This window comes from Vipera ursinii, assembly GCF_947247035.1.
Source record: "Vipera ursinii genome assembly, chromosome: 3".
NCBI classification, from domain to species: domain Eukaryota; kingdom Metazoa; phylum Chordata; class Lepidosauria; order Squamata; family Viperidae; genus Vipera; species Vipera ursinii.
This window is the reverse complement of record NC_139516.1, coordinates 132,980,539-132,992,941: the sequence shown is the minus strand read 5'-3', so window position 1 is coordinate 132,992,941 and position 12,403 is coordinate 132,980,539. Positions and strand designations below refer to the sequence as shown.

At 38.1% G+C, this 12,403-nt stretch overlaps 1 protein-coding gene across 2 annotated transcripts in view; it reads left to right on the top strand.

Annotated features, from left to right (window-relative positions):
- CDH12 (cadherin 12) overlaps positions 1–12,403 on the top strand; it is a gene marked incomplete at its 3' end in the record, with an annotated part of 168,137 nt that overhangs the window by 120,552 nt on the left and 35,182 nt on the right. For both annotated transcript variants that reach the window (XM_083358386.1, XM_083358385.1), the window contains one exon: positions 648–815. In XM_083358386.1, coding sequence (XP_083214512.1) covers positions 648–815 — 168 coding nt within the window. The remainder of the gene's footprint in view (positions 1–647; positions 816–12,403) is intronic.

The following is a 12,403-nucleotide window of genomic DNA, read 5'->3' as shown; positions in this document are numbered from 1 at the left end:
GGGTAAGCAGCAGGCCAGCATACAACGCGACTTGCATGAGCAAAGGTCAGGTTGCACATGCGTGAGTGCCTGCCGGCCTGCTGCTCAAACAGGTTGAGTTGTGCAGGCTTTCCAGCCAGCCACTCACTTGGCCCAATTCTGAATAGGCCATGGCCCAGTAGTGGGCCGCAGTCTGGGGTTTGTGGGCCCCTATTATAGGAGATAACCAGCACCTTGAATCACATACAGAAACCTATGGGAATGGATGGACCAATATGGCTTGATATTCTGGAGTCTCTGAAACACAACAAAGGTGGCTGATTGTGAAGACAGCAGATGGAGACTTGGCCACAATATATTCTCTGCTTCAGTCTTCTACTTAAACCTGCTGCTTCATTCTACCTAATATGGAACTTCCCTTGATACCCATTGTTGAAATATCTACCTTGCTCATTCCTCATTCCTAAACTGGCAGATGAAAATGATGTGATGCAAAAATTCCAGAGCATCATTTTATTGCCTTATAATATCATAGTATAGAATTCCTTATCTCTGGACAGCGATGAATACCAAATGATATATGCGTGCTATGAGACACATTTTAAACTATTCTGAATTCTGTTTCATAAATAAATAGTTAACAAAGACAGCATTTTTCCTTCCTAAAGGTGTTATAAGAACAGCCTTGCCAAACATGGACAGAGAAGTTAAGGAACAATATCAAGTTCTCATTCAAGCAAAAGACATGGGAGGTCAACTTGGGGGACTGGCTGGAACCACAACAGTGAATATCACTCTGACTGATGTCAATGACAACCCACCAAGATTCCCCAAGAGTAAGTTTTCTATGATCAAAACTCAGAATGAAAGATTTTATGCTATGTGGGACAAGAAACCAAGTGGGTTGAGTTTTTTGGTACAATCTCGGGACCTTGCTATGAAAGTTGTTAACAGAAAACAGGTATTACAGTTTCTGCCTTTTGATACAACATATTATCTGTCAGCATTTGTCCTGTCAGATAATCAGAATAGTATTTATCATTACAAGTAGCCCCCAGTTTAAGAACAAATTCTGTTCCCAAGGTCTGTCATTAAGCTGAACTGGTACATTAAATGGAATAGTATTATTCATAATACTGTATAAATACTATTGTGTATTGAACTCAAACCATTGTATATTTAACTTGAATCAGTGTATATTTAATTCAAATTTTGCTACAACAGACTCTCTTCTTAACTATGGGTCATCCTTCAAGTAGGTTGTTTTTAACCCAAGACTTAATGTATATTATTTGTCATCGTTTGAAGTGTACATAGACAAGTTATAATTTTTCAGAACATTAGGAAAATAAATGGGAATTTCAGTAAATTGAGATGAAGCATTATGTACAAAAGTATTGTGGGGGAAAAAAGATTCCCCAGCCTCTCTCTGTTAGAGATACTATGTGTGTTTGTGAATATGTATAGTCCAGCTTCCTACTAAGTGGCATTGTTTTTATCTTTTCCCCAGCTCTTTGTTACAGTATTAACAACCATTACACCCATAGTCTCTGATGATGAACATGCTAATTTGGGTTCTCCCCACTTTTCATTTAACTAGCAGCTTTCATTATGCTACTGAAGTATTCCATAAGAACTAGTCAGAATTATAGCTTACATAATTAGTGTCTAAGCTTGCTTTGATGGTCTTTCCTTTATCTACCTTTGTTCTATCATATCTTTCAGATTGTAGGATTGAAAGTACCTGACTGTCTTGTTTCTAATACTTAATCTAATACTTAATCTGAGAACTCTTTGGGGGATAATTAAAATTCTCTATGCCTTAAGGATGTTAAAAAGACAGAATTCTTATTTACCCTCTCTCTATAACACAGTCCATCCCACACTCATGTTCTCAAGAAGATAGTTTATATGAGTCTTACCCTGGATACTTTTAGCATTAGAGATGCAGCTGAGAAGGAAGCTTTTTAATATTCTAATGATTTGATTTTTGTGACCCTAATTTTTCAAGTTTTATATTTCTTTGTTCAGCTATGTTTTATGAATATATTTTTTGTTGTGTTCAGGTAAGATGCCAAAGTTGTTAAAGGAATGGAAGCCTATTTGCTTGCTGCATTTTCTGACGGTATAAATTTAGGGACTTGTTTCTATATAAATGTAGCTTCCTCTGACCGAGTTCCTTGCCTATAAACAGGAGTAGCCAGATTACAAGAATGAGGTTTATGCAAGCAGGCGTGCAAAATTTCACTTGCACAAAGTCTATGGAAGTGGGTGGCTAGAATAAATGTAATTAAATAATAAAATCAACACCATGATAGCCCTAATGCAATGAGTGAATTGCATCATATAGTTAGATTAATTAGTTTTAAAAGCCTTAACTGACATTAAACTTTTTTTTTCCTTTTGGATGCTAACAGAATCTATATGGACTATGTTTCTGATATTTCCTCCATAGCCTAAACAATTCTATCGTTTCTCTTAAGTATCACGTTACAAGATAAGTACAACCTATGACTTATCCAGAGAATTCACAAAGAGGTCTATATTTTGCCTGATGCTTGATTTTGTGCAGTGCTCACAACTGCAGTGTTTTTTCTGCTCCCCGGTATTGCTAAGCCTAGGTCCACTTTGTTTCCAGCTTAATACACGCCAATATTTCCAAGAGCAAAAGAGAAAGAATTCTTGTAACATGCAACGCAAGTTATTTCTTTTACTTTTAAACCAACGAGTGATAAGTCCTATTTACACCCCCTGTGAATGAATCTTACAGCTCTGCATTTGTCAGTATAAAGCCATTCCTTATAAGTGATGTTTTTTGCTGTCAAAAAAAGCCTGCCCTTCTGTTCTGCTCGGTGATAAAGTTTAAGATCTTTTCTCTCCATCACATAAAGAGTCACAAAAGCTGAAGTAGCCTTTGCCCTTTATTGGGAAGAAGGAAAAAATAAAAACTACAAACAGCAAACGCTGGGACAGAAAGATTACATCATTAAATTAAAAATTAACATGACCTCTAGCCATTTTCTAATTCAATGCTTTTACCAAAGTAAATTGTGCTTTACTGGAAAGGAAGGTAACAGGTTTTTGTTTTGTTTTGTTTTGTTTTTAAGGAAGATTTCTGATATTGAACAAACCATAGTTTTAGCTGTACCAGTTCTCTGAGAGAGGACAAATTCCATCCATGCCAACAAATATACGTGATTTTGAGATTCAGTTCTAATAACCAAGTTCTTAATGTGCAAAAGCATGGAGATATGCATTCATTGCTTTCTTTTATCATAAAATCTGGTATTTGTTTAATGTCCACTTTGTTTAATATTTTGTTTAAGATAGTTTAGGGTTGTAGTGACCTCCAAATCCTTCCTATTTATTCATATTCATTTTTTATTATTTTTACAAATAATTCAACATATCCGACACATGTTGCTCCTTCTATTTTCCCCACAATGCACCCCTGTGAGATGCGGAGAGAGGCGGGGAGGAGGGCAGATTTGTCCAAAGTTATCCACCTGGCTTTCATGGCTAAGGCATGATTTGAATTCAGAGTGTTCTGCTTTCTAGCTTGGTGCCTTAAGCACTAGACCAGTGATGGCGAACCTTTGAGAGACCGAGTGCCAAAACTGCAACCCAAAACCCACTTATATATCATCGGGTGCTGGGTGGGCGTGGCCCTTTGGGTGGGCGTGGCCCATTGTGTGGGCTTGGCTGCAGTGGTAACAGCAGACTGGGTGGGACTAAAAAGTTCAATCAATCAATTCCAACTTTGTGAGATCTTTTTTTCCCCGCAAGTTGAAATTGATTGATTGATTGAAACTTTTTTTCCCTTGCACGTGGCAGCTGAGGCCTAAAGCGAAAAGGTTTTATAAAACCCAGCTGAAGGCCTAGGACTGGGGCGACGGCACGTGTGCCCACAGAGAGGGCTCTGCATGCCACCTTTGGCACCCATGCCATAGGTTCGCCACCATGGCACTAGACCAAGCTAGTGTAGTGTTTTCTCTTTTGTTTTCTTTTGCAGTCCTCCCTTTTGGAGTCAAGAGAATCTTTAAACGTGCCAGTTCTCTAGTAGTATAGCAATATAGTGGATATAGTGATTAGCAATATTGTCTCATTCAGCAGCTTGTATCTTTATGGGAGAAATCTGGGAGAAAGACAAACATCTAACTATTATAAATGGGTGATTAAATTGTTGGATGCTCACATTATTATAACAGCATACAACTTTTTTTAAAAAAAATTCCATTAGAAGGAAAGTATTCAATCAGCATCATCATAACTTTGAGTGGTTATAAGCCAAGAACACAGGAATCCAATGGGATAAGTAAAAGACTTTTCCAACATAATTCTGGGAATTATTTTCCCAAAACATTGGGGGTCATCAGGCTGCATAAGCTTGGTGTAAAATCAGAAAATGCAACAAACTGCATAAGGACCTATCATATCCACCATTTTTTCAACCACGTCTCAGCTTCAAATGGTCAAAGTTACCATTGCAAGGGTGCACAAGGGTGTTAGGGAAGGACAGGGAGGGTTGTGGAGGATGTGCAAGGATATGCAAGTGGATGGCACCGTATAAGCACAGAGCGCCTAGGAAAGGGTGTGCAAGAGGGGGATACTTAGCCCATTGACTTGTGACCTTCTCTGCTGGTTTCCCCATTAATTTTCATGCACTCCACCATCTCTTCCCCCTTGCCACCCAGAGCTCTCTGGTTCGGCCACTCTTCTGGCCTTCTCATCCTGCTACCCTACACTTGCTGTCCTGCTTCTGAGGCTTCCAAAACCTCAGAAGAAGTCATATGTAATTTGGATAACAGTCTTGGTAAAGAGAACTAATAAAGCCAGCAGCTTCCTTGCAAACAGCCAGGCAAGGTGTACCTTATCAATAATAGCAAGAAGTAAACAGCAAAGGCCATCGGGGTGGCTGGTGTTGTAAGTGTGGGCAGACTGCCAAGTGCCCAAATTTTGACCATTTGTGAATGCAGGTGCACTGCAACAGGCAAGATTGGGCATAACTACTATTCTTTCAGTGCTGCTTTAACTTTGAACAGTTATTGAATGAATATTTGCAATCTGAAGACTATATTTTCATGTGGTGGGATTGCAATTAAAGTATAGTATAAACCATAGACCAGGAGACTGAATGCTTTTATTTTGATATTTACAAGAAGTAGTTATAGTGAAGTCTTTTTTCCTACATTCTTCAGTGTGAAATGGTATTATTTACTTGTTTAAGCAATAGAAGCCAAATAATTATATCTGACAAATTTTGCATTATACAATCAAGCCAGTTAAATGGAGTGGATAATTCATATTTTATAGCATTTCAGTCCTTGCTTCTTTACTGCTTTTTATTGGGAGGAAAGAATGCAAAAGCAATTAGATATATAACACATAGCAGTGGGCTCCCATAGGAATACTTTAGTCTGAATATACTCACTATTTCATTTTAATACTAAATAGTATCTTACTGATATAATACTCACAAAAGGTAAACCAATTACTAACAAAGCTAATTGCACCTAGATTTCATTTGAATTGTCACACATCAGAAATCTCTAGTCAGATAACTTGAAAAATTGTCATGATTTTAATTAAAAGTAAATAGAAATATCCAGCTTAATTGTTTGCATAAAAGAGAACTGAATGAAGAATGGAATGATTAGGGTTAAAACCACCCTCAATCTCTGCTAGAGGAGAGAAAAGATTTTAAGGCTTTTTCTTCCATGGCTCAAGTGGTTGGATTAAATGATGGTTTACTTTATTCATTAATCTACGCATAGAATAAAATCAGTTGCTGTGAACTGGGACATATAGATAATCCTTGCTATTGGCGTGCGTGGGTGTGTGAGCACTTCCATTTCAACCAACCATCTGTGGTTAACAAATTCATGGATAATAAGACTTTTTTAAAAAATGTATTTTATACATGTGAAAAACCCCATCCATTATTTTGTGCATACCTATTCCAAACATTCTCCATTAGGTAGAATGGCACACAAGAACCACACCTGCATGAAATCTTCAACTGTGAATAACAAGTTCTGACCTGCATTTAGCAACTGCCAAAGTGCAAAAATTCAAATGATGGAATGAAGAATCATGAGGGCCACATATTTTCAATATTAGAGGCCCAGAATCTTTTATGCTTTCAGTAACATAAAATCACAAAGCAGTCATTTATTTACTTACTTTCTTTAGGGAAGCCGTTGCATATTGTCTCCCCAAAGATGTCACTGGGAAGAATAGTAAAAAGTGAGGCTGTGGTGAGATCCACATTCAAAGGAAAGTTATTCAAAATGAGAGAAACACATCACACCTATGAGTAACTCCGTAAAGAAGCTGCACAGTTTCATGTACTCATGGGACAGTAGCTGTGCAGCCCCAGGAAAATGCATGTTTAACTGAGGGATGTGCCAGAGCTGTGATGGGTGTACCCATCTGTACTCCAAATTGCCTTCTCCACTTTGAATCAGGAACTCTGCACAGTGCTAGTAGAACGATACCATGAGTGTCATTTTCCTCTTTTGTAAGAGTTTCCCAAACCACAATGATAAACCTACCTACAAAAATAAATAAATAAATAAATAAAATCTCTGCTTTGAATAGAAGCTGCTGAGATTTTTTTCCTCATTCATATTTTTTTTTTGCCTTTTATGTACAAAATGTCCACCATTCGTAAGACACTAGCAAGAAATATCAGTAAAAATTAGATTCCCCACTTAATGCCAAATAGTTATCTAAGGCAGGTGTCCCCATCCCATGGTCCATGGACCAGTACCGGTCCATGGCATGCCAGCAACTTATCCGCACAAACAAGCTGTAATGTATTGGGCTTGCTTTGTTAAGGGAACACCATGTGGTAATTGCTGGAAGACTGTTTGAGCAGGGAAGCTAGCTAATGGCTCCCAGCTCCTCAGACATCCCATCTCCAGTGCTGCTATTGGTTGCCCCTAGGGCGGCAATAGGTTGCTTCAAACCTATTGGCCGCTGCCTAGGGGCCAGGGTATAAATTGCTGCATCTGCAGCCCTGTTCTCCAGTTCAGTTCCTGCAAGCAATAAACCACGAGCTTTGCTGAACTCACTCATTTCATCTTCATTCCTGCACAACGAACACAAGCAAAGCCCCATCTGTGGGATGCAGGCAGCACACAAAACCACACACCCTCCAGTCCATGGAAAAACCTCTCTCCACAGAACCAGTCCCTTCTGCCCAAAAGGTTGGTGACCTCTAATCTAGGGAGCAAAGCTTCCTTAATGATCTCCATGGACAGGACATCTTAATGTTTTAATCATTCTTCAGTGCCTTGAATTTAAGAGTTTATATTAAGAATTCAAGATAAGATGCTAATCGTACCTGTTAAAACATTTCAAGCAAGGAGGGGAAAAGGTATTTAAATTGAGAAGCCTCAGACAAATAAGAGTGCTGATGGTATGATTGCTCCGAACTCATTACAGCCCATAACTATTCAAAGGAAAAGTACAATCAGTAATAATTTTATGACATTTACTGGCACCTTCTTTAATACCCCTCCCAGCTTTATATGAATTTGGAATGAGCCATAATCTTTAATGAAACCCTTAATGATGAACTTACATTTATATTTATTTTTATTTATAGAAGCTCAGCAGAGCATCACAAGGCAGCTTTAACAATTCATAACACATTAGAAAAAACACAGTTCCAATTAAGAATTTAGTAAATAATGCCAGCAAACAATAAGCCTAAACCAAATGCAAACAGTGAAATCAAATTACAAACCAGTGTAATTTCATGAACACTTGATTGTGTGAATCAGCTCTGATGTATCAAGTCAGTGGACAGTTGTGGGGGGGGGCAGTGTTGTACTCAAAGCTCCCATAATATCTGTGAATTCAATTATATTGTAAACATTAAATGTTTCACAGGGGAAGTAAGTAAAGCAGTGAACTTAATACAATGTGACATTTTCTGATAGTCACTGTTGCCTTTTGGGTAACTTCAGCTGAGCAAAGGCAATTTGTTCATGTGTACATTACAGCGTGTTCCCTTTAAATAAATCAAGATTGTGTGGCATTTGGAATCAGCTTGCCCTTTGCAGGAGTCTCGCACTGACTCCTACCTATGTGACCATTCTTTTGAATCTAAAATTTACAGGATTATTCTATTTCCATTATTATCCCTTTAGAAATAATACCAAGTAAAAAAGTACCCCCCCCCGTAGTTTTTCTTCCCATGCTTCTGTATATCTCCCTCATATTTCACACTGCTAACCAAGACAGCACAAAACTCGATAAAATGTGAAAGTCCTGCCTAGGAACATATTTTATACTGTCAAGTTTCAAAAGTTTTACAGCAGACTTAGATAAATTACATTCTGCCATGTTAAACGTATGATGATGGATTATTTGGGAGCTTGGGGGAAAACAACAACAACAACAACAACCCAGTATCTAGAAAAGTGATTTTCTGGCTCCTGCAGCCACCATCAGATTGCCATCACCAGCTACCTTTTTCTATGAACCATCTAAGTTGAGTTTCTAAGTTGAGTGGCCATCTAAGTTGCCCACTGTTCTGTTCCAGCTCCCTTTTTCAGGGTAGATCTCAGATCCCCTTTCTGGACTTTGTTATTCTCATCCACCAGAGTTCCATTCTTCCTTTCCATTTGTCTTCGTTTCTGTTTTCTCTTTCCAGCCCAATATTTTCCCATATCAGAAACATACATTCTTTATGTTTAATGTCTGCAACCCCATCTAACAAAACACATTTTCTCTCTCCAGCTCACTTTTTTTTTACCACCCAAAATTCAGTATCTCCATTCTTGGAACAAACAATTGATTTAGGAAATCTTCCTTCCTTCCTCCCTCCCTCCCTCCCTCCCTCCCTCCCTCCCTTCCTTCCTTCCTTCCTTCCTTCCTTCCTTCCTTCCTTCCTTCCTTCCTTCTTGTTTTATTGTGTTTTGAAACTACTATTTGTCCATATCAGAACTGAACACTTCACTGATAGACCGTATGTAGGCCTGCAAAAGCAAGATAGGCTGTGAGATCCTTGATACGTAATAGTATGGCTGATATGTAGCGTTCAGTTGGTAGGTCACCAGTATGGATGAATGAATCCATCAAGTTCAAGTTTCAGTTCTCATTTTTAACCTTACATTTATTCTGTCTCACTTCAGAATCCATTTGCGCGTTTTACTAAACCCACTGTGAAAATTGTACATATTTTTTCTCAATCTGCGTATTTTGATTCATTTTCTATTATGCACACAAATGTGTGTTTTCTGTCCACTTTTTTCTTAATACATTTGTTCCTTTTTTAAACCATTTTTAATATAATATATGGCTCTTTTATAAAACTAAGTATTCCCTCATTTGGACAAGTACGATATGGAAAGATAATTCAGTGATTCACTGAAATCAATGGGACCATGCTGATTTCAGTGCATTTACTTTGTGCATGACTTCATTTAGATACAGGCCAATAACTCTGAACAGAAAAAGAGAAATAGCTGTACAAGGCTGTCAGAAAAATGGCATGCCTCTTAATTCTTTCTTCTTATACAGTCCTTCTTCCCTGTAATTAGTCAAAGGAAATGGCAAAGTGAATCTAACATTTTATCCTTTGGTTGTTTGTTTTTGTTATTTCCCCTAACAGTATGCTGCCAAGGTAAGATCCATTAAGATGTTCCATATGCTACTAAGGTACTATTACTGGTGGATGGTGACAGTATAATTACACAGTAAGTCATCAGAACTATGAGTTTGGCAGGAGTTGAAGAATCCATCAGAATTTCAGATTAATTTGAATGACCTCAGTTTTCATTGTTAAATTTCTGGAAAACACTCGAATGTCAGATGGTTAGAAACAGGCTCTTGCAGCACAAACTGCTTGAAAGAAGCGGTGTGCAACTTCGTTGATGTGAGTCATGATAGAGAGCGAGCCAGGTCTCTTTGTTTTTAAGACAGAAACCTCTTCCTTATTGCTCTGCAGGTCTCTAAAAGAAATTGGAGAGAAAGAAGTAGAAATACCCCAGTAGGTTATATCCCTTTGAAGATGGAGGTATATGTGTACTCATTAATGAAGAGTAGAAAAGTAATCTACAGTATCTATGTGACCCATTTGCCAGGGTTTCTGAGAGGGGTTTGGTTCAATTTTCAACATCAGCTTTACTGTATTTTCTCTATTAAAGGCTGCATCATATATCTACAGAATGTTGGAAGGGAAGTATAATCGTGACCCTTATTCATATGACAATTTATACACTGGTATAATCCTAGTTCAAAATTGCACATAAATCATCTCCTTCTCCTGCTGAAGTCATGGCCATATAGGATTATTAATATAATACTTTAAATCAGCTTATTGCTAGTCAGGTTTTTAACCATTTGAATTATGGCAAGAGAAGTGTGGATTGCAAAATGACAGCACATTCAGTTAAAACATATTGATTTTGCAGTTTGCTCCAGAGCATTAGCTGTATCTAAAACTCCTGAATTATCACTACCATAATGTGTCTGGAATGATTCTGTCTGCATTTTTTTCTGTTTAATTGTAATGTATAAGGCATGCTCTTTTTACCTCAAGGAAGTGGAAACTCTTTCCTGCATCTTCCAATGGTGTTCCCTTACAGATAGTCCTCAATTAAGTACTCTTCGGGATTGGTAACTCTGCTATTAAACAATGTGGTTTCTAAGTGGGAAATCACATGACCACAACTATGCCTTCCTGTGAAAAGAGACAAAACTAGTTAATTTCATACCTTTGACTTTTGTTTGTGTCCTAAGGACTCCTCCACCTTTTGTAATATTTAAATGCCTGCTTACTGCCTTGTACACATTGAATGCAAGTGATTTTGTAAGCACTCTCCTTCGCTTGATTGTTTCCTGATTGCATTTGCTTTCAATATGTAAAAGAGTCTATTAAGAGCCTTGGTGGAGCAGTGGGCTAATGCCTCTTTAAGTAACACCAGCTGCCTGCAATTAGTGCAGGTTCGCATCCCACCAGGCTCAAGGTTGACTCAGCCTTCCATCCTTCCGAGGTAGGTAAAATGAGGACCCAGATTGTTGGGGGCAATTAAGCTGACTTTGTAATAATGCCGCTGGGGTGTGTGTGAAAGCCCTAATAAGCAGGCATATACATAGAATGAAGGCTACTGCTAAGCTTGTAAGCCGCCCTGAGTCTTTGGAGAAGGGCGGGATATAAATGGAATTAAAATTAAAAAAATAAAATTAAAATTAAAAGAACAAAGAGCTTACTCTCTTGAAATCTCTATCTCTCCAATCTCTCTACTCTGTGAGGGCTGGGATGGGGAAAAGCAAGCTGTTTCTGTAAGTAATCTCTGATTTACATGATCATTCCTTTCTTCTACCCCCACCCCAAAGAGCAGATAGATTGGGGAGGTATTTTAAGAGAGTAAACTGTTTATTTTTCTACACATCAAGAGCAATGTGATTATGCTGATTTCTGGAAAAGATCAGACAAAAGAAAGATAGTGTGCAAAAATTCCTTGTTTTTTTCTCTCCCCCAAACCCAATCCCCAGAGTAGAAAGACTGGAGAAAAGAGATTTCAAGAGAGTATATTCAGCTGTTTGTGTAGTGCACCTGCAGCTGCCAGCCCTGGGCTACCAGCACAATCGCATTCTTTTTGATTTGTAGAAGAACACATAGCTTATTTGCTTGCAAACACTTTCTAATGCATACTGACTGTAATGATAATCACCTGATTGGAGAATATTGTGAAGGTTGTAAATTATTATAAATCGATTGTAAAGCAGGTTTTTGTCAATACCGTCATAACAGTGAATGATTGTTGAACAAATGGTGGATAAGCAAGGACAACCTGTATACAATAACCTGAAGTGCACTTTGCTCTCCCCAGTTATTTCCAAATCTGGGGCTCATATGATACAGGTAAATTTTATGTTCATTATTCTTTAAGGCATATTAACTTTTAAGTCTTTGAGATGTCAAATGCCAATACTAAGCCATGCAGCTACACAAACTTACATTTAGATGTACTATTCCATTTTTTTATAACACTTAGGGAGATAATAGATTTGCTATTGAAATTTGTTTTCTTTTTTCTTATTTGTAATGCTGGTCAAAGATCATAATTTCAATTTTGGTATATAAATCTGGATTTCACTTATGCAATTCAACAACAATAAGAAAATCAGCCTTATCTGCAGCCTCCAAAGAATATGCTTCCTCCTCCAGCTGGCAGGAATCACTTAATTGCCTACAGCCTAGGACTGCCAGCATGCACACTGACCTTTGTTGTGGGGACCCAGTAAGAAATTGCCTCACCTAATGACAGTGAGATCCAGTTAACAGTGGCAACCACAACCCCCCAGGGATTGCCATCAGTAGCAATGCAGTTGTGCTTTATGGCTATTGGGAGAAAATTGGAAGAGGAAGGACTATTATGTATGTTCAACAGCTTGACTTACTTGT